Raw genomic sequence first — 23,089 nt, forward strand, 5'->3', positions numbered from 1 at the left:
GTTTCTATGAAGGAGAGGTTGTCCATACACGCTGTAAACGTGCTGTTTAATGCTGTAAAGTTGGCCATTGTGTGAGTCCACACTCATTGGAGCAATCCTCAAGTGGCAGCTTGAGGAAGTGCAGTTTTTGGCTTCATTTGTCAACCCAGTTGAAGCGAATGCATTCTGTAACTGTCATTATCATCCTAGTTATAATCATCGCTGTTTCTGCCACTTCTGAGCATCCTTGTAATGCACACGCCACCTTGGCCAGAAATGTGTTTTCATTATATTTTAAGCTAAAGATTAACCACTTGGAGTCCTTTTCCAACACACACAAAAAATACTCCTTCTCATGTCCTGTCTAGGACTTTTTGTGCACATCATTTTGCTTTTTTTGCTGTTGCTAATTGCTGAAGCTCATGCATTTAATTATGTTTTTTGTTTTGTTTTTTAGCTATCAATAAAATACACCACATAACCGAAATTGAGAGATTCTGTAACTTTCCACAGTAAGGGCAGTTTCAGTAATTTTCCACAACAGGGGTAAAAGGACAATGTTCAGTCCAGCAGTTTGGTGGTGCTCAGCTGCATGCAGCTACCTAAACGTTTGTTACACAACCTTGAGATCAATTGCACTTCTCTTTGATGCACTTTTGCACGTCTATTTCTGTGTTTCACGGCCATAACTGTACAGCTGCATTGTGCAGGGTTTCTTTTTTAACCTCCAATCAAAGAACAGTAAGGTACAGTAAAAACATAAGTCAGCATAACTATCAGTGGTATTAGCTGGTAAGTTTGTGTAGTGGTGCAGATGTTACTGATTACTGTGCATCCAAACCCAGATCTGGGAAATTCCATGACATCAGAAGAGTCCGTCCTTCTGTGTATAAATAGGACGGCTTAGTGGTAATGTGCAATAAAGAAGAGGCACAAAATAAGGCAGCATCACAGCTGGGAAATTTCATCAAATATGGAGAGACACATTAATGGTAAGACTTTTTCAGTGGAACTTTTAGTTTAGTTTGCAAAAGATCACTTATAACACTTATGTTATATGCACTTCACTTAGCACAAACTAGCACATGCTGCATCTTTTTAGGCGCTATCAATTATATTCTTTCATAAATGTAATGCTCTGATATGTTTAAAGTCATTTTGTATTTTTATTCTTTATATTTTATTCATGCACAGTAGAAATCAATCAGTATTCCTGCAAGAATAACAACTAAAAATGATGTTTTGAGCTTGATAACCTCATCAAATTTTGGAACAACACTCAGAGGGAAGGAAAAACATTTTAAAAAGTAAAAAAGGATTTTGAATTCTTTAACTCAGTTCCTCAGAAAGCCTTCCACACATCTAAACTTGTCGCTTTAAAGACCTTTAAATATTCTATTTGTTATCTCTCTGCACTGCTCTGTATCTGCTGGAAATAGCCCGGCCTTGAGATAACGCTAAAAGGAAAAAAACTGAATTTGAAATTGTTCTTTTCAAATTGAAAAGTAACATTTGTCTTTAATTGAATTACTGGAATGGAGTTCAAAAGATAAGCAGCAGTTTGTTTTGAGGGTGACTGAGTTCATTAAGTCCTACAATTTGGACTGTTGCCATAACTGACAAGGCCAGAGGTCAGTCAGCTCAGAGGTCAGGTGACAACTTGGACAATCATGCCAAAAGAGTGCAAGAAAGATATGACAAGACATGAGAGGGCATAGCACAGTGAGATTTTAAAGTTACACTTACACAGGGAAAAGGTAACGTAAAGTACAGTTAAGTGGCAGGTGACGCTTGAGCACAGGGTTAGTTCAAGCAATCCGCAGAGTCAGGAAGGGCTGCAATCAGCCTATCAGCTCATCTCAGTGCCAGCCCACATTATCTGATGACTCGGCTGATATGTTATGTGCATCCTATTGGCAAATTAGATATGGTGTGTGCTATTTATGCTGCTCCAACCTGCATGGAGTCGCTGCTGCCTCGACATGCTGCTTTGCAAACTCACCTCCCTCCACTGTTCCTTCTTTTCATGTTTTCTGTGCTCTCTCTGCCTTTTTGGTTCCCCACATGTGCATTTAGAAGGGCAGAGCAGATGGATCCTGCCAAATATGTGCATTTATGCAGCTGCTTTATTTTTTTATGATAATTATGCAACATTAAACTGGAAGTAACATTTGTGTAAAATCACAAATGTATAAAGCTGCCATCACATGAAAGCTGTTTCTTTCATTCATGATCTTAATGCCTCGAAATGAATTTGAAGTGAATCAAGAAATCGTTGGAATCAGAGGGAAAATTAAGAAACTAGAAGCAGGACTGGGTAATGAAGTGACATGTGTTGTTCCTTTCTTTTATTTTATGCAACAAGGGGACAAAAAAATGTTGTACTTATGAGACAGAGTAAGGCCCATTTTTTTCTTTTTTCTTTTAAGGTGTGAAGTCCTGCGAAAGCCAGGCCCCTGTGACACAACCTGAAAAATGTTCTCCAGCTGGCAGCTTTGATGTGAGCAGCTCCACTGCAGATGAACAAATAGCAGAGTCCTTTATCAGACAAGCAATGGAAATCATTGTGGACGAGGCAGTGAAGAAGGCCACTAACGTCCAAGAGAAGGTAACGTATTGTTGTATTTATTTATTATTTGAAATCCAGGGTATTTAAAATGGATTTAAAACATGGAATTCCAACTACTTTCTTTGAAAGTACAGTGCAATTATATTTACCTATAAATATTTAAAAGTTGGCACTCTAGAATAAGGGGATAACAAGTTTGTTTTTTACAAGAAACAGTTATAGTGTAAGTAATTTTACACGGATGGCAGCACGGTGGTGTGGTGATTAGCACTGTTGTCTCACAGCAAACATTTGAATTTCAAAAGGAGTTTACAGGAAAGTGCAGCGCACTTACAATGCATGATGTTATTCCAAAAAATTACCAAGAAATTAGCTTGGTCCATATATATTATAGACCAACTTACCTGTGATTGGCTGGCCCTCCCTAACAAAGGTTGGTGTTCTCACATTTTAAAGACATCGACCCGTCATACAGAACAAAGACAAAGCTGTGAGCTGACACTGTAGTTATATTTAATATAAACATCCATCACTGTAACAGTATGTAAATGACCAACAATAAGGAAAAGCACTGGTTAGTGGTTGCATTTAAAATCAGCAGCATTTAAAAAACATTAACAACAGAACTGAATCTTAAAGTTATAATTATATTGTTTGTTTCTGTCTAAAGTAATCAAATTATATGTATATATATTTATATTTAATTTATATTTAACATGCTTTTTTTTAGTTTTGTCTCTTTAGATGGTGGATAGTGTAAAATATGCTTCAAGTATGGTTATTGGTTGACCTTGACAGTGACACCTCTGTGCCTGTTTTCCAGGTTTGTGAGTGGCACTCCCCCGAGCAGCTGAAGAAGCTGCTGGACCTCGAGCTGAGAGACAGAGGAGAGCCGGAGTCTGAGATCTTGCAGAGATGCAGAGATGCCATCAGATATAGTGTCAAGACCAGTGAGTGTTCATAACTTTCAGCGACTGCCTACAGTATATAACGGTGTGTATTTATGTTATGTGCATTTTTAAGCACCTGCTTTGGAGGAAAAACAACTAACATGATGTGCCCAAACCAAAAAGAAACAAACCAGAACTCTTATTGTAAACTTAAACTGAACATAAATTTGAACTAAACATTTTCTTGCCTTTACAATTTGTCATACTGATTTCTAATGATGACAGCTTTACTTTTGGTGCTTCTTCTGTTTCCCACAAGCCATATGCCATGCAATATATACCTGATTGTGTAATAATAAGCATCAGTGCTCAATGAAGCAATCTGTTCAATGCCCCAGTTTACAGGACATGAAAAAGCACAATCAGTCAGTAACTGAAGACAAAATGAATATCTCTGGGCTCTACAGACAGATTTGATGTAAGCTGTCTATATGCAATGCTCTTGGATTTAAAATTTAAGAGGAGAAAGTGTTAAGATCTGACAAATTTGACGACTTCCCAAATTTCAAGATCAGAGGAGCCTCTAAGTAGGTCTCCTGACAGCCAGATACATAATTGTTCATCGATGTGCTTGCATACTGAGTGACTGTGACACAAATTTGCATTGCACCAATATGAAGTGTATGATTCAGCACAAATGTTATCAAATTAAAAGGAAAGCCACACTAATAGTTAGTATATGATCCTAGCTGTGTACTGTATTTCTGTCCCATCTCTGTAGGTCATCCCCGTTTCTTCAATCAGCTGTACGCAGGGATGGAGCCCTACTCTATGGTGGCAAGCTTCATTGCTGAAGCAGTCAAAACCAATCTGTGAGTCATACAACTTACTGTAAACCTGTAAGTCACACATGGAGATATTTATGCTGTCCACTGCTCTGTCAGGAACTACACTACACATTAAATCATACGCATATGTGGTTTCCGTCAGGTACACATATGAGGTGGCTCCAGTGTTTACCTTAATGGAGGATGCTGTGCTCAGAAAGATGATCAAGGTGATTGGCTGGGAAGAAGGAGGTGATGGAATCTTTAACCCAGGTACACTCAACTTTATACTTGTGTGTCCAACTGGACATCAATAAATGGGATGTTTGAAATCAAGAAAGATCTTTATCTTAACAAGTAAAGTCATCTTGGGACAATTACCTTTCAGGTGGCTCATTGTCCAACATATATGCTGTGAACTTGGCCAGGTACCGCTACTGCCCAGATTTCAAAGAGGTTGGCATGTTTTCTGCTCCGCGACTGGTCATATTAACGTCCCAGGAGGTAAGTGTGGATAAGAATTAGGGTAAGCCTAGAGTGTTATTAGCTGGTTTTCCAGAAAAGATGTCACTGCCTGCATAAGATTCACTACAAACAAGCAATATAATAATACTCAGTATAACTTACCTCCAACACATAGATCACATAGATGACCACCCCTCCCTTAACCTGAACCTGGTTCTTTCTGAAATATTGTAGGGACTTTACCTTAGAATGTACATGTAAAGCACCTTGAAGCAACTATTGTGATTCGGTCCTTTAGAAATACAAACGAACTGAGCTGAATGCACAAGTTTAATGCTGGAAAGCAGTGATACTGTAGCCTGTTTCATACAAATATTAACTGAAGTAAACGGTTTCCTTGCTTCATTCAAGATTAAAGAGTAATTCATTAGGAAACATTAAAATAAAACCCATGAGTTATCTGGAAGTATTTGGTGTGGTTGTGGAAGCCGGCAACCAGCACAGGCATGCATATTTACTGACAAACTCTTGCTTAATCTCTTTCAGTGTCATTACTCCATTTCCAAAGGAGCAGCTTTAATGGGGATCGGCACGAAGAATGTTTATACTGTCCCAACTGATGAGAGGTGCACTGTCTGTTTCACGCACTTTCCTTTTTTCTTTAAAATTCCTGATAATCTATGAATGCAGAGAGACAGAGTAGAGTGACTGAATTGAGGTTGTCTCGTGTCTTTTTCAGAGGAAGGATGATTCCCTCAGCCCTTGAGGAGAAAATAAAGTTGGCAAAAAGTGAGGTTAGTCAACCATCTTATTTTCCTGAGCTACCATACAAAGAGTCTTGAAATGGGAAATGAGCCAAAGGATAATATCTCATTCTGTGTGCACAGGGTGCAGTTCCCTTCATGGTAAACGCCACCGCAGGAACCACGGTGCTCGGAGCCTTCGATCCCATCGACGAAATTGCTGACATCTGTGAGAAGCACAACTTGTGGCTACATGTGGATGTGAGCTCATTATTTAATCAAGTCGTTCATTTAATCCCTCCTGTCGCTCAGCGTTGCTCATCAGTACTTTCCTCTTCTGTCTGTCTGTGCTCAGGCATGTTGGGGAGGAGCAGCTATCATGTCTAAGAAGCATAAACACTTGTTAAAGGGCATCCACAGGTAAACACTACGTACAAATCCCCCTAAGCATACAATGTAGTAGCTGATTTTTTTCAGCGTGACACACAACTGCAACTCTCTGTATAATACATAGAAATATATTTTAATTTCTACAAGTAAGCGTTGTCATTTAATCGTGCAGATTTTTATTGTAGTCCCTATAATTTTATCTTGTGATTTTCATTCTTTATCAAAAGATCAAGACATACTATCTATACATCTGCAAACCAACTTTTCTGTTACTGGTAAATTTGGGCTTCAAAGAAGAACGTAAACTTGTAGAACTGCATCCTACTGAGGTGGAATGTAACCTCGCTCTGTCATCTTTCATTTGTTTGATAAAGAGTTGACTCTGTTGCTTGGAACCCTCACAAGATGCTGATGGCCTCTCTGCAGTGCTCTGCTTTCCTGGTCAGAGACAAAACGGTGAGTCTGATAAGTCTGATAAGTCATATTTGCTGAATGAAAAAACGAATACCACCAGTAAAACCAGCAAGAGTGACAGCAATGTCACAATGATCCACAATGATGTGCCACATCAACAGAATGTGAGTCAGGTGTTCAGCTGGGACAGATGCCCTTTACATCCTCTATCCTGTGTTTTCATTTCAGTATAATCATAAGAGATTAAATTTCTTTTTTCTTGTTAAGTCTTCCTCACTCTGCTCCCTCAGAGTCTCCTGCAGCGCTGCCACTCTGCTCGGGCCTCCTATCTCTTCCAGCAGGACAAGTTCTACGATGTCAGCTACGACACGGGGGACAAGTCGGTGCAGTGCAGCAGGAAGCCAGACGCCTTCAAGTTCTGGCTCATGTGGAAGGCTTTGGGAAGCAGAGAGCTGGAGCAGAGGGTGGACAGAGCCCTCGCCATGGCAAGGTCAGTGTGGGCAAATAGAAATTATCAGTTGTCCTTCACAGTTATATTTAACTTTTACGTTTACTGTCTCACAGCCATGACTGCTGATAACAAGTACAGTTTTCCCAGTTTCCTTAATGTAGAAGGCAGTGCAACCACGTTTCATTGTAATATTAAAATTTCAGATCAATCAAGAAGACATTTTGATTTCTGTCTCTTTTTTAAACTGAACACTGAAACCTGACGTGATGCAATTGTAGGTATCTTGCAGAGGAGATCAAGAAAAGAGAAGGATTCCGTCTTGTGCTGGAAGTACGTACTTGCATATTCATACATGACTTGAAACTAAACCCCTAAAGCTAACCTTCATTTCCATCTTTAAGGCAGTATTATTTAAACTGTTTTTCTCTGCAGCCTGAATTTGCAAACGTTTGCTTCTGGTACCTTCCGCCAAGCCTGAGGAACCTTCCCGAGAGTCCTGAGCTCTGGAAGAAGCTCCACACTGTAAGGAGTTCATCACTGCAGAGGGTTATTTTAATGTATTCTAATGCTGACATGAAGAGATTATTCACTTTTACTTTGGCAAATGCATGAATTCTATTGTGATAAACAAGAAAAGTGTGACCCTCTCACACACTGCTGCCGGCTTTTGGTACATTAATATGGAGTAAAAAGTCACTGCAGTTTCTACCCTGCTCCTCTAGGTGGCCCCAGTGGTGAAACAGCGAATGATGAAGACAGGCAGCATGATGACAGGCTACCAGCCTCTTGGAGAAAAAGCCAACTTCTTCAGGATGGTTGTGATCAGTCCTCAGGTCAGCAGGCAGGACCTGGACTTTGTCCTGGATGAGATCCATAATCTGGGAAAGGACTTGTGATTAATGATCGGCGTATGCAAAGAGCCTTCCTATGACACAGATGGATCTGTCAGGAATTTTCACAGCACTATCAGACAAGTGATGCAACTTAATAACAAAGATGTCTGATTATCTGTAAATATTTCATCTGTAAATACCAACCAGACAACTAAAATAAATGTCAGAATTCCACACGCTGTATAACATTTGTGTTTTGTTTTGTTTTATCTAAATATATATTTGTCTTTCAGCAATGCCCATGTGTTTTCGCTCCCTGAATAATTATGTTATGCATTGTTATGCAGGCCAGTAACAGCCAAACCGGTCTTCATGTTTTCCATCCCATTCTTGTAAACATGACATGGTGTCAAAGATACTTTGAGGGAAATTTCTTCAATTTTAGCATCAGGGTCACTGTAAACCCACAAAGTGCAGCTTTGGTCATAAAACAAGATCAACCTACGTAGTAATTATTCACACAAATATTTAGTAGAATAAAATGAGGAAACACTGATATTTCTTAGAAGGTGAAAAGTCAATGTGAATTTAATTCAATTCAATTTTATTTATACGGCACCAAATCACAACAGCAGTTGCCTCAAGGTGCTTTATATTGTAAGGTAGACCCTACAATAATGCATACAGAGAAAAAAACAACAATTATATGACCCCCTATGAACAAGCACTTTGGCAACAGTGGGAAGGAAAAACTCCCTTTTAACAGGAAGAAACCTCCAGCAGAACCAGGCTCAGGGAGGGGCGGGGCCATCTGCTGCGACCGGTTAGGGTTAAGTTAGAAAGAAAGGAAGACAGAATAAAAGACATGCTGTGGAAGAGAGCCGGAGATTAATAACAAGTGTAATTCATTGCAGAGAGGTCATAGTGAGTGAGAAAGGCGACTGAAGAAGAAACACTCAGTGCATCATGGGAATCCCCCAGCAGCTCACACCTATTGCAGCATAACTAAGGGAGGATTCAGGGTCACCTGGTCCAGCCCTAACTATATGCTTTAGCGAAAAGGAAAGTGTTAAGCCTAATCTTTAAAGTAGAGATAGTGTCTGTCTCCTGAATTCAAACTGGAAGCTGGTTCCACAGAAGAGGGGCCTGAAAACTGAAGGCTCTGCCTCCCATTCTACTTTTAAATACTCTGGGGGGACGGGGGAAACAAGTAAGCCTGCAGTGCGAGAGCGAAGTGCTCTAATGGGGTGATATGGTACTATAAGGCCATCAAGATAAGATGCGGCCTGATTATTCAAGACCTTGTATGTGAGGAGCAAGATTTTGAATTCAATTCTGGATTTAACAGGAAGCCAATGAAGGGAAGCCAGTATAGGAGAAATATGCTCTCTATTCTAGTCCCTGTCAGGACTCTTGCTGCAGCATTTTGGATCAACTGAAGGCTTCAGGGAGTTTTGAGGACATCCTGATAATAATGAATTACAGTCGTCCAGCCTGGAAGTAATAAATGCATGAACTAGTTTTTCAGCGTCACTCTGAGACAGAATATTTCTAACTTTAGAGATGTTGCACAAATGGAAGAAAGTAGTCCTACATATTTGTTTAACTTGTGCATTGAAGGACATGTCCTGGTCAAAAATGACTCCAAGGTTCCTCGCAGTGTTACTGGAGGCCAAGGTAATGCCATCCAGGGTAAGAATCTGGTTACATCAATGTGTGTGATGCATTTACTGTAAGAGTCTGGAAAAGGCATGGATGTGATACTTGACCAGTTGTTAGTGGCACATTACCACAGAGACTGAAGTTTTCTTTTAATAATTATTCTATTATCTGTCGTTTTTGTGGCTTTGGTTGCATTTGTTTGTGGATGTTTTTCACACACCACCACCAGCATGTCATAAATTCTACATACAATACATACATATATGTGTAGATATATTTTGTCTGCTATCTCTGTTTGCTTTTGTCTTCCTTTCATTCTGGGCCCTGCATAAAGATTCATTTATTTGTGAAAAGAAGCCAGCTAAGATACTTTATTTCAAGTTCGCTGGGGTATTTCTCTGATGTTGACTTAAATACCCTGCTGCCAGCTGCTGCTTCCATTATGAACTTCTGCAGAGTCACAAAGGATTTTAGGTCACTGGCATCTACAAAGATATGCTCACTTAGCGAGATAAACATGAATGCATGCTGTGGCTGTCAAGCCACAGTGATTGTGTGGGGCCTCTGCTGACCAGCTGCTGTGTTCTGGTAAAACATTAACACATCTTTGTTGGATTATGTGAGCACTCTTAGTGCAAGCTAGCGGATTAATGAGCCATTCACAAATTGATCAGTGAAATCAGTTTTGGGACTTTAATAAAAAGACAAACAGCATGTCACTCTCACATATAAAAACTGTGGCATAAAAATAAATCAAGAGGAAATCAGGTAGCAGGCAAACAAACATACATCTCTGCCCCTGTCGTTACATCACTTCCCTGCCTTACTTACATTTAAATAGATTAAATAAATTTATTGTAAACAACAAAAGGAAGTGAAAACTGAAAGGTGGAGGGGGCTCCATAATGGTGGTGGTAAAACCGGCCCTGTTCTCAACAAGCCTGCCCCTGATGTGCAAAGCTGGGGAGTCATCACAAGTCCTTTCCCAGATTGTTGATCTCATCCAGGACAAAGTCCATGTCCTGCCTGCTGACCTGAGGACTGATGATGATCATCCTGAAGAAGTTGGCCTTTTCTCCGTGTGGCTGGTAGCCCACCATCATGCTGCCCTTCTTCATCATGCGCTCTTTGATCACAGGTGCCACCTGCAGGAGGAGGGAGGAAACACTGCAATGACTGGCACAAAACACACGGGAGGATTTGGTCATCGTCAAATTTTAGAATGTCACTTTTAGGTGGTTAACGACTTACTTTGTGGAGCTTTTCCCAGAGCTCAGGGCCATCTGGAATGGTTTGCAAGCTGGGTGGAATGTACCAGAAGCAAATATTTGCATATTCAGGCTGTAGAGATATAAAATTGAGATGTATGCACTTCTATAAATAAATAAAAACATGAATGAAATGCTTCTTTTCATAGTTCGTAATGACATGAAATTTAGTGGTTTAGTGTGAATTAACTTACTTCCATCAGCAGACGGAATCCTTCTCTTTTCTTGATCTCTTCTGCCAGATATCTGTGATGAAGAAAATTTAGCTTCAGATCGCAGCACAGATTTATATCATCATTTCCACCGCTCAACATACAAGCCATAATAATACTTAGTCTTAGGAGTGGAGCCCGTCCCAGCTGTCATAGGGAAAGTCTTTGCATTTATCACAATATTTTCAGAATTGGGGTTAATAATAAAGTAACTGTTTTTTTAATTCAATCATTAGTCTTTCATATGGATAATTAACTAGATATTTTTGATTTATTAAAGCAAATATATCTGTAAAATGCATTGAGAATGCACTATATAGCCTAGGGGTTGTATAGTGTGCTAGCCAATCATTTTAAAAAGAGTAATATTTTTCATTAATTAAGTAATTTATTATAATGTTACTGCATATTTTGCATTTTTATTATTTTTATTTTATTGAAATTAAACATAAATGATAATAATGCCATTCCACATTTTTGCTTATTACTGAGGTCATTCACAGAAATGGCCACTAGAGTGCACTGTGCACCAGCTTAGTCCCCACAGTCGTGCACATAGTTTCATATTGTCAGTTAAAGTTAGAGCAGTTAGTTCACAGCAGTCCTCAGTCTCTGTGCATGAAGCACTGCTGGGTCTATTCTTCTGTAATTTATGCTGCAAAGCCTGTATTCCATGAATGAGCAATACTTCTGTGGTGTGAAGGACCACTACATAAATTTTTGGTTCCTATTTCTGATTTAGTAAATATTGCCATGCGGTCACTGTGATATTTATCTGCAGCCCATGGTTCCTCAGACTGACCTTGCCATGGCGAGGGCTCTGTCCACCCTCTGCTCCAGCTCTTTGCTTCCCAAAGCCTTCCACATGAGCCAGATTTTGAAAGCATCTGGCTTCCTGCTGCACTGCACCGACTTGTCCCCCGTGTCGTAGCTGACATCGTAGAACTTGTCCTGCTGGAAGAGATAAGAGGCCCGTGCAGAGTGGCAGCGCTGCAGGAGACTCTGAGGGAGCACAAGGACACAGATGAGTTATATAGAGTGATTTTATATTTTAACAGGAGGTAATAGACTCTGGTATATCAGTCGGAGAACCTTTTTTTATTTATGTCAGCACAAGAAACACAGGAAACCAGGACTTGTAGTCTGCACAAGGCTAGATAATGATGGGTATTTCGCACTGTACTGAATGTTACCTTTTACTCTGTTTATAGTTGTTTTTCCTTCAGTGATTCTTAATCAGTTTGGAAAAAGTGTAAACCTACACATGTTGACACCATAATGCAACTAGGCCTTTATGCGAGCATTTAGCATTATATATAAATCCAAAATGTGGAACTACAAGAGAACTAGTCTGCAGTGAACTGTACTGGCAGGTCCACCCCAGGCCCAAAGCTCTGCTGAATGACTGTGCTGAAGCACATAGCTGTCTAATGCTCCACTGTTTATATACAGGGAGTGCAGAATTATTAGGCAAATGAGTATTTTGTCCACATCATCCTCTTCATGCATGTTGTCTTACTCCAAGCTGTATAGGCTCGAAAGCCTACTACCAATTAAGCATATTAGGTGATGTGCATCTCTGTAATGAGAAGGGGTGTGGTCTAATGACATCAACACCCTATATCAGGTGTGCATAATTATTAGGCAACGTCCTTTCCTTTGGCAAAATGGGTCAAAAGAAGGACTTGACAGGCTCAGAAAAATCAAAAATAGTGAGATATCTTGCAGAGGGATGCAGCAGTCTCAAAATTGCAAAGCTTCTGAAGCGTGATCATCGAACAATCAAGCGTTTCATTCAAAATAGTCAACAGGGTCGCAAGAAGCGTGTGGAAAAACCAAGGCGCCAAATAACTGCCCATGAACTGAGAAAAGTCAAGCGTGCAGCTGCCAAGATGCCACTTGCCACCAATTTGGCCATATTTCAGAGCTGCAACATCACTGGAGTGCCCAAAAGCACAAGGTGTGCAATACTCAGAGACATGGCCAAGGTAAGAAAGGCTGAAAGACGACCACCACTGAACAAGACACACAAGCTGAAACGTCAAGACTGGGCCAAGAAATATCTCAAGACTGGTTTTTCTAAGGTTTTATGGACTGATGAAATGAGAGCGAGTCTTGATGGGCCAGATGGATGGGCCCGTGGCTGGATTGGTAAAGGGCAGAGAGCTCCAGTCCGACTCAGACGCCAGCAAGGTGGAGGTGGAGTACTGGTTTGGGCTGGTATCATCAAAGATGAGCTTGTGGGGCCTTTTCGGGTTGAGGATGGAGTCAAGCTCAACTCCCAGTCCTACTGCCAGTTTCTGGAAGACACCTTCTTCAAGCAGTGGTACAGGAAGAAGTCTGCATCCTTCAAGAAAAACATGATTTCCATGCAGGACAATGCTCCATCACACGCGTCCAAGTACTCCACAGCGTGGCTGCAAGAAAGGGTATAAAAGAAGAAAAACTAATGACATGGCCACCTTGTTCACCTGATCTGGACCCCATTGAGAACCTGTGGTCCATCATCAAATGTGAGATTTACAAGGAGGGAAAACAGTACACCTCTCTGAACAGTGTCTGGGAGGCTGTGGTTGCTGCTGCACGCAATGTTGATGGTGAACAGATCAAAACACTGACAGAATCCATGGATGGCAGGCTTTTGAGTGTCCTTGCAAAGAAAGGTGGCTATATTGGTCCCTGATTTGTTTTGTTTTTGTTTTTGAATGTCAGAAATGTATATTTGTGAATGTGGAGATGTTATATTGGTTTCACTGGTAAAAATAAATAATTGAAATGGGTATATATTTGTTTTTTGTTAAGTTGCCTAATAATTATGCACAGTAATAGTGTTAAGTCTAATTGTTGAATGTTGCCATTGTGTTTCTTAAATTTGTACAGTCTTAGTTTAAGCAGTAGGATCAAAGCCATTCCTTTGATTCTGACCACCTCTCCAGCCACTCTGTGCTGGGGGAGGTTTTATTGTAGATACATCCTATCTGAAAGATCTGTTTCTTTTGATGTAAGCTTCCTGGGTTTATGACCCTTTGGTCAGCAGGAGGTCTCACTCACACACACACACACACACACACACACACACTCAGTGTATACATTTACATACAGTGCCTTGTCTTTGTAACCAAAGGGGGGTTGCAAGGGGAGGTGCTTTGTAAACTATTGTTTGAAGTTTGTCAATAAAAGGCAGCGAGAGGAGGCCACCATTTTGGGGTTCTTTGTCGTGCTGGACACAGACGAGGCCTCCCTTGTGCAAGTAATGGATCGATCGACTGTCTTGTTTTCTTCATGATGAATAAGTCTCTAGAATTAGCGGGGTTTGTGGAAACACAGACCCAACAAATAGTCACCTGCACACACAGATATCCCCCTAAAATAGCTAAAACTAAAAACAAACTAAAAACTACTTCCAAAAACATTCAGCTTTGATATTAATGAGAACATGGTTGTTGTTCAATAATAAAATTATTCCTCAAAAATACAACTTGCCTAATAATTCTGTACTCCCTATAGACAGATAGACTGGTGATCTGTCCTAGCCCCAACTTGTTAATTAAGCGCATGTGGCTGGTCATATTTCTCTGATGTACATTCATATTCCAGTCATGTCTGCTGAGTTGTGTGAGCTGGACTGTAACACTAAACTTTTCAGCAAGAATTTCAACAACCACTGATGGACCGACATAAAACAGGCCTCACCTTTATGTTAACCTTAAAGTATTCATTAAGGTATTTGTCACATAGATATAATTACATATGAAGCAATGTCCAAACATAACTCAGTTAAAACAACAACAACAACAACAACCAATATATACGTATGTATGTATATAGGGTGTATGGCTTATGTAAAAATGAAGATGGGTCCGGACACATAAAGAGTACAATTATTGTCTAGAATGGTAAACTCTACATTTCCAGTTTGAATTTCTGTTAACAGAAAGAGCACAAGAGCCCAGTGAGAGATTAACGATGGTGTGAATTTGCAGGCCTTGAGAGAAGTGAGTGGGAGCCAAACCTAACATTCAACTGACCTTTTGTGTAGTTGAATGTTAAAGTTTTCTTTCTAACTTGTGTAGCTAACACACAAGTAGTGACAAGCTTGTTATAATTTATAACTTTTTTCCTGTCAAACATTTAGCCTGACTATATGGAGCCGTAAAGAGGCTGAAAATGTAAGAAGCCACAGTCACATGTGCTGTTTCTGGACCACAGATGAGGAGTCTGTTGATGAGGATTATTCATGCTTACCGTTTTGTCTCTGACCATGAAAGCCGAGCACTGCAGACATGCCATCAGCATCTTATGAGGGTTCCAGGCAACAGAGTCGGCTCTGATGAAAAACCACAAAGCAGGAGGAGAGGTTACAACAGGAAACGATCAGCATTTCACTTTACTAAGAGGCAATGATGCCTTCATCCGTACAGCTGCCTGTTTACCTGTGGATGCCCTTTAACAGGTGTTTATGCTTGCTGGACACCAGAGCTGCTCCTCCCCAACATGCCTGAGGAAAAAAGAGAATATTATAATAAGAAGAGCTGATTGTCAGACATGGTTACAGGAAATAAATAAATTGATTAATTAATCATAGGGCTCACATCCACATGCAGCCACAGGTTGTGCTTCTCACAGATGTCGGCAATTACATCGATGGGATCAAACGCTCCGAGCACTGTGGTTCCTGCGGTGGCGTTTACCATGAAGGGAACTGCACCCTGAACACACGCACATGAACATTTTGTTCAATAATTCTGTAACTTTAATTAAAGCCCATCACAACAGCCAGCGACTGCTCGCTCACCTCACTTTTGGCAGACAGTATTTGCTCCTCCAGAGCAGAAGGAATCATCTTCCCTCTGAAAAACACACACAGCAACTCATCATTCAGTCAGCTTACTAACTCATTTTTACCCCAGCAGACTAAGCGTCATTTTCACTGAAACACAATGAGGTATTCCTACACCAAGTCTGGACCGTGCAATGCCAGGTCCCTCTGTAGGTGTAAACAGACGGGAGTGTGCGAGTGGCTCTTTACCTCTCATCAGATGGTATCGCGTAAACATTCTTTGTGCCAATCCCCAGCAAAGCTGCTGCTTTGGAAATGGAGTAATGACACTGAAAGAGATAAAGGAAGAATTATGCAACAATTACGGTCGTACAAAGCAGATCTAATTTCACCGCGCGACCCGTTCTTCAAAGAATCTGGTAGATTTGCAAGGCGAGCATCCCCTCAAGAGATGCAAGATTTGTCTGCTTAATCAAGCAAGTAAAACATTCATGCCAACATTCATTTGTGTTAAAGAGGCCAGAAAAGAATGTTTTGCTTATTAAGAGGGTTAGACAAAAGACAGAGAAGAGCTTCTTCTGAGACAAATTATATTTAGGATTTACTTTTAGGAAGTAAGAAAATGTGGCCAAAAAAAACAATCGGTCAAAGAATTTTTTTTGTAATGACTTTTAGAAAACGTACCTCCTGTGACGTGAACATGACCAAGCGTGGAGCTGCAGAGAGGCCGTTCTCCTTTATGTCAGGGCAGCAACGGTACCTGGCTAAGTTCACAGCATACATGTTGGACATTGAACCGCCTGGAAGGGAAAAACGTAGGAGATGTTTATTTTCTTAAGAAAAAGATATTAACATTCTACTGTGTGTCCAAAAAGGTTGTGACAAAGTGCAATGATGCACAAATCAAAGCCTTTATTTTACTGAAATATGGTGCACACAGTTCAAAACACATAATCTGTGGCGGTGTGGAAGCTTTTGTGTACACGGCATGGGCAACCTTAACAATTGTAGAGGCAGCGTAATCAGAGACATATACTACCACCAAGATTATCCTTATTTCTCAAAGAATCGTAATATAACACAACTGATTGACTCATTACAAGAAGTTGCTAAACTGGCTTTTCTGTAATACGAACCTGTCACCCTCCCCGGATGCATTATCATGCAGCTTTTAAGCTGTTGAGCAGTTAAATTCCTGTATCAGCCAGTATAGTATAAGCATTTGGTTTTCATCACTACAATAATTGGCTATCTTCTAAAAAATGTGCAAGGTGTTGTTAAAAGAAGAGGTGATGTCATAGTCTCATTTTTTTTTCAGTTTCATGACTTGATATGTTGACGTTCTTTCTCCAACTCTGGTATACCTGCTGTTATTATCTGTCGGCAATTATACCTGCATTGAAGATTCCATCTCCGCCATCCTTCCAGCCAATCAACTCCATCATCTTCTTCAACACAGCTTCCTCCGCCAGCGTGAAGACTGGAGCCACCTCGTATGTGTACCTGATTAAAAACCAAACCAAATCTTACAACAGTACTGAATATTGAATGATCCTGTAAGATTTCTCTACAAAGTATTTAGCTGTAAATAAGTGCAGTACTCACAGACTGGGCTTGAGAGCCTCAATAATGAAGCTTGCCACCATAGAGTAGGGCTCCATCCCAGCATACAGTTGGTTGAAGAAACGAGGATGAGCTAAAAAATATTAAAAGCTGAATCAGGCCAGGTAAGAATCAGATGAGGGCTAATCAAACATCCTGAAGTAAGTAAGTAAAATACATCAAAGTGTCATTTCTTCATTCAGAATTTACATCTTCAAGAGTTCAACACAACTCTGCATCTTTTTTAAGTTGACTCAAAAATGGAATAACAGTATAAAGAGACACAAAGGGAGTTAAAAAAAAATTACCAAAAAAAAGAGTTTTAAAGAGACTAAAGAACAAGCAAAATTACTACAAAGACAACCAAAGAAACTACAAAAAAATCCAGTGAAATAAAAAACCTCGCCCAACACAAAACAGCTACAGAGACATTAAAAACTCCAGCAGACTGATGTCAGAAATATAAAAGAAAAGAGGTGTCAACAGTAGAAGAGGTGCTAAATTACATTAAAGGCATGACGGACCACTAAACGACATATAGCTTCTTATGCCTGAGGCGTAACATCCCGACGACTTGTCACGTCCCGCGGATTTCCTGAGGAGCGTGAAAGGTGACCTTCCGCTTTCTTATGCAACGCGCAGTGTTATGGATGACATCAGTAGAATTATGGTCCCCCAGTAATACACGTTCCAGCCATGTATTCCAGCCATAACTCTATCCTTATCCCTAACCCTATACCCATAACCTTCTCCCTAACTTTAACCAGCACTTTAATGACGTTAAATAGTGTTTTCGAAAGTTTAAATTTAAGTAAAATGAACGAACATGTGTAGATTGAAACGGCACTCACGTTTCCTTATTTTTCCGATCTCGTCATTTAGGGACGTGTTGGGTGCCCAGAGGTGTAATATGTTGACGATTTGTCACCTAGTATCAAATATTACGCTTTGGGAGTGAGAACATATTGTTTGTGCCTGTTTATGTCCAGGGGCCATTATCTCCTGATCTACCCATAGTTCTGATGATTGTCTGCAGGGTATTTGGCATCTGGTAGCCTGGGTTCATTAAATGTCCCTCCACATCACTGCTACAGAAACATTCAGGAAGCCACTTTCCTAAAGTGGTGTCTCTGTGTTCGGATCTCAGTTCATTAAATTTCAAACACTCACTAGTCTTGACGCTGTATCTGATGGCATCTTTGAAGCGCTGCAGGATCTCAGACTCTGACTCTCCCCCATCTCTCAGCTCGAGGTCCAGCAGCTCTTTCAGCTGCTCGGGAGAGCGCCACTCACAAACCTGATCAGCAGGAACAAACATGTCACTGTCGAAGTCAAACAGAGCAGAATTTGCTGTCGTATAGTTACATATCCATACATTCATTGTTTACCTTTTCTCTGACGTCTGTGGCCTTTTTTATTGCATTTTCCACAATGATGGACATGGACTGGTGAATGAAGTTCTCTGATGCGAGTACATTCACAGTGGGTCCATTCAGAGGAATATTGTCAATGATGACTGGAGAACATTTCACTGGATGACCTGGATCTGCCGGGCTTTGGACATCACTGGTTTTCTCCTCTGAATAAAGACAAATTAAATCATATGAGTTCTGACATCAGTGGCTTTCTCAAAAACTAGATACATTTTGAAAAGCTCAGCCGATGCAAATTACGTTCAAACATGACAGAAGATAAAGATAAAGGAGGCTCTCCAAAGCTTTCCTCAAAGCTGGCTGAAGTAAAAGATTGTTTGGCAAGAAAGTGCTTAACGAATGATTTAGCAATTCATCTTTTTCTTCCAATTTCCCATTTTTTTTTATTCTTAGTGTGGAACACTTCCTCGTTCAGTTGACACAGACCTTCTTCTGTAATCTGCTTTGCTGTAAGATTTTTTCTCTCTTAAAGCTGATTTCACTTCTGCACTTTACCTTCAACACTGACTTACTGAGAGAAATTTGGATAAGAGTGTTTTATCTTTCAAACACAGAAAAGAGGAGTCAGGTATCAGCCCACATTAAAACAGTATGACACCTTGGTATAACCATAATAGCATAATTATAACATCAACATGGTGAATACACTAAAGGAAAGGTTATAAAAGCTCTAAATCCAGTTAAGAGAACATTTTTATTTTTACATTTCTAAATTCCAGTTAGAGTTCAATGCCCACTGCTCTGCAGGGTAGTGAAGTACGGGGTCCACCCAGTCATCACAGCTGTGGCTGTTGGGGTAAACACCCAACAGAAACTCTGCCGACAGACTTTACGCAAACACAGAAAAACACCAACAATCAGCCAGAGTTGTGTTCACATTTTTTAGTCAAGTTTTAAATCCAGTTCTTAAACCACGCCCCATTCCAAAGCCCTCCAAAGCCCAAAAAGGGTCCCAGAAAACAGTCACCTACGTCAGCTGGTGCTGAGACTGACCGCTTTCAAACACACCCTAAACAGTCTCCCAACAACCCTGTTTCCCAACAACCCTGTTTCCCAACAACCCTGTTTCCCAACAACCCTGTTTCCCTGACACCAGTAGGAGACGAATCAAAGCCGCCTCTCTGGAACACGGCAAAGAGGAAACTAAAAGCCAAAACAGATCAGAACATTATTGCACCTCAAAGTGAAATTAGTAATTGGCAGAATATCTCTTAACTATAGTGGATATGACACAAATTAAAACTCATATATTTTCTTTTTTCTCTCTCATTTGTCAGAATAAAAAGTCCAGTATCAAAAAAAGTAACTTTCCTGGCACTTATTTCATAGTTCAGGCGTTAAAGGGTTAACTATCAGAGACAGAAAGCAGAGAGCAGAAAGCACTGGCTTGATACTTTAATTTTACTATCTGTAATGCCAACAAAGACCCAGAACTGTAATAGCTGGCCTCAGAGTACTCAAAGAGTCCAACACTACAGAGCACATTGAAGAAGCTGCCTGTAGCAACATGATATTTGACATGAAATTTCATTAAGAAAGACATTAGTTAAGCATGATTGCCTTTTGCACACCTATTTGAACCAAATAGCTGGATTATCACCACTAACACAAAGCTACCACAACCCATTAACCCTGCTATGAGTTTTATACAGTAATTTGAAAGCATTGTTATTATCATCATCATCATTATTATTATTAGAGTGCTTGGTGATTTAACACTCTTCCTGGTTGTGAAATTTAGCTCTCAATCTAAATAAAGAATAACTTCCTAAAGTCTTACCTTTGTGGTGTCCTTCCATGTTGTTCTCATACAGGTGTACTGTGATGCTGTGTAATTACCGCATCGTGCCTCGTATTTATATCATTCACTGCCACCTACTGACGCTACGCCCACAGGTTGCACCATGTCTGATGATTACTTCTGGTACGTTTCCATTAAGACTCCACAGGTCTGTGTTCAGAGAGGAAAATTCCACCAATTCGTTTTCTCCAAGTGCTCGAGGAAGCTTGCGAAACCTGCAACATCCACAGAACGTATCCTAACATTTCCAGCCGTTTTATGCTTTCATTTTTGTTATTCATGCTCCACAGTCCCGAGGTTTGGGGCATTTTCCTGTTGGAGCACCCGACCAGCATCCACTGGAGTCAGCCACTGTTTCTAAAAGTGGGCTAGTACCCACTGCTTTATTAGTCCACGTTGATAAAGCAGAGTATAGAGCAGGGACTCTACTCCAGCTGTTCTAGCAGTGGTGAAGCCACTTCCTTCTTTTCAAGCTCTTATGACTCAACTGGATAACTGAGAACTTACACGGAGATAGGAGGTTTTTGACATGCATTTAGCATATTTAAGCATAATTTAGTCATGGAAGGATTTACTCTACTGTATTTTTAGTTTATTTTTACTTCTTTTTTTTAATTGTTTACACGTTCAGCTCTATCGGATGAATACATCAGTAGGAGTGTTGAAGTAATATTGAGACTTGAGCTGAGTCAGTTTGTACAGTTTGTGCACTGGAGTCAAATTTCTGTTTTGTAATTGTCTTCTCAGCAGCCTCGAGTTACATGACTCACCTCTCGAAGAACAGAATGTATATGGAGATCGTCATGTTGTGGAAAAATCTACTGTGCAAAATCCAGGACAATTAAAAGCAATTCCTTCAAATGTCAGCACAAAAGACAGTGTTATGTAATGAAAGTGTAACTAACATGCAAATCAGTTGTTTAAACCATGTCCATAATTTACTTCTTAACCATAAATTATGTGACAGATTGTGCATTGTTGTTTACAGGAATATGCTGATTGTCACATGCTATCTCAAATGTTATGGTTTCTTAGGGTGTTTTGACAGAGCAGTAAAACATTTGTCTGTCAAAAAGGAGAACATGCGTTCTACACAAAGCAATCAAAAGATTCTTATCAGAAGCGTTATTAATCCACTCAGTTTTACAGGAATCACTCCTGATTCATTAGAATTGACTTTGCACTTCCTGCTAAATTATGTCACCTCATGAGTCCCATTCTGTCGAAACTGGAGGATTTAAGCAAAGCTGCCCATCCATGAATTCTCTTTTTTCAGTGTCTTTTTATTGCATAAGCAACATTTGCATTTTTTCCAGCTGCTGTGAGTGGGTGGGACCATCACTGTACAGCGCCCAGGCATCATGCGCTGGACAGAAAGGAGGCTTCCATATTTACACATCTTAGATTGAGGCCTAGCAGAGTATCTGACCATTACCTTACTTAAAAAATGACACTCATACACAAACACACATTTTCCCTAAAAACATCATATCATATGGAAATTTCTCTTTTTTTTTTACCACACAGATTGAAATGTGAAAACAGAAGAACTGTAGATTAGAAACTTGATTTAAAGAAAGACATCTGCTAGTTTCTAAAACTCTGTTTATTTAGAATGTGGCTAAAATGGTGATTTGCCAGTTACTTGGTGCATGTTAAAAGATTATGAAATAATGAAAGTTGTTGCAAAATTTAGACGCTGCTTCCTCCAAAATGTGGTCACATCTAGGTTTAAATTAAGATCAGGGAAACAATGAAAAAAAGCACCAATCAGATGATCAGAGAGGCCGACTGCTACAGTGAGAGTCAACAGTTCACCTATGATGCACTCTAATATGATTTTACATGACTTACTTATCTGGATGCTGAGAGGCAAGACAACAGTGAACAGAGGTGTTGTTAGGATCTTGATATGCTGATAGATGTTTTCCTGATAGTGGCAACAGTTTTAGGCTCTTCAGAGTGAAATAAAATTTCACAGCATGAAATTATAACAAACTTTTTTTTTTTTTAAAAAAAGGATCCAAGTTAAATGTAACTGAACGAGAGTCGTCGCAATAGCATCAGGAAACACTGTCTTTCGCTGGTTTGTCACTCAGGTTAGTTTTGCAGCTTATTTTTCACCCACCTGCTTGTCGGCACCTCACCTGCACTGGCTCCACCCCACAGTTGGAGACAGTTAGGTCTTTGTCTATGTCAGTGGGTCTGTTCAGGAGAGTGACACACTCGCACTGTATCAGTTGGCCTCTGATCATCTGATTGGTACAGGTGTTTCCTGATCTTAATTTAAATACAGATGTGATAACATTTTGGAGGAAACAGCATCTAAATTTTGTAGCAGTATCTTTTAATAAGCACAAGGTCACCAACAAACCATCAATATAGCCATATGCTAAATAAACAGAGTTCTTCTTTTAAATCAAATTTCTAATCTGCACTTGGTCTTGCAGATCTTCTGTTTTAACATTTAGATCTGGATGCTAAAAAAGAAAAAGAAAAATCCTTATTAGAGGTAAGAAGTACAAAGCTACTGTTAAATCTAAATGGCAGCTAAACCAAAAAATTATTTTAGGTTTGTCTTTCCATAAATGCTCTACAAATCTTAATTCTGCTCATGTGTCGTGGCTACATTTCAGATACATTCCAATACATCAGGTATTATTACTTATTTTTATTTTATTTATTTCTTTTGGATTTTATCCTTAAAGCTCTTTTTGTACCTGTGTATTTTTTAATTGCTGTTTTATGGTACAGCTTTACTCTTGCCATG

The 23,089-nt window shown here is 39.9% G+C and overlaps 2 protein-coding genes across 2 annotated transcripts; one reads left to right on the top strand and one right to left on the bottom strand.

Annotated features, from left to right (window-relative positions):
• Positions 1-842: 842 nt before the first annotated feature.
• Positions 843-7,853, top strand: LOC146563492 (acidic amino acid decarboxylase GADL1-like). Its single transcript, XM_085290609.1, has 15 exons — positions 843-971; positions 2,409-2,587; positions 3,372-3,498; positions 4,220-4,310; positions 4,429-4,538; positions 4,654-4,769; positions 5,277-5,356; positions 5,470-5,524; positions 5,618-5,734; positions 5,829-5,893; positions 6,238-6,319; positions 6,568-6,767; positions 7,007-7,058; positions 7,161-7,250; positions 7,451-7,853. Exons 1-15 carry the CDS (start codon positions 953-955, stop codon positions 7,622-7,624), a joined length of 1,557 nt encoding a protein of 518 aa, XP_085146735.1. The 5' UTR covers positions 843-952; the 3' UTR covers positions 7,625-7,853.
• A 2,050-nt stretch (positions 7,854-9,903) lies between these two features.
• LOC146563493 (acidic amino acid decarboxylase GADL1-like) lies at positions 9,904-22,301 on the bottom strand. The gene is made up of 16 exons (XM_085290610.1): positions 22,174-22,301; positions 20,299-20,534; positions 18,474-18,664; positions 18,256-18,382; positions 17,089-17,179; positions 16,877-16,986; positions 16,168-16,283; positions 15,733-15,812; positions 15,499-15,553; positions 15,296-15,412; positions 15,137-15,201; positions 14,949-15,030; positions 11,506-11,705; positions 10,686-10,737; positions 10,475-10,564; positions 9,904-10,368 (listed from the first exon to the last, which is right to left on the bottom strand). The coding sequence occupies exons 2-16, from the start codon at positions 20,315-20,317 to the stop codon at positions 10,195-10,197; spliced, it is 1,569 nt and encodes a 522-aa protein (XP_085146736.1). The 5' UTR covers positions 20,318-20,534; positions 22,174-22,301; the 3' UTR covers positions 9,904-10,194.
• Positions 22,302-23,089: the final 788 nt, after the last annotated feature.

The sequence above is a fragment of the Mchenga conophoros genome, linkage group LG11 (assembly GCF_057382185.1).
Source record: "Mchenga conophoros isolate Kocher_MC1m ecotype Shallow Benthic linkage group LG11, M_conophoros_male_GT1.1, whole genome shotgun sequence".
Lineage (NCBI taxonomy): Eukaryota > Metazoa > Chordata > Actinopteri > Cichliformes > Cichlidae > Mchenga > Mchenga conophoros.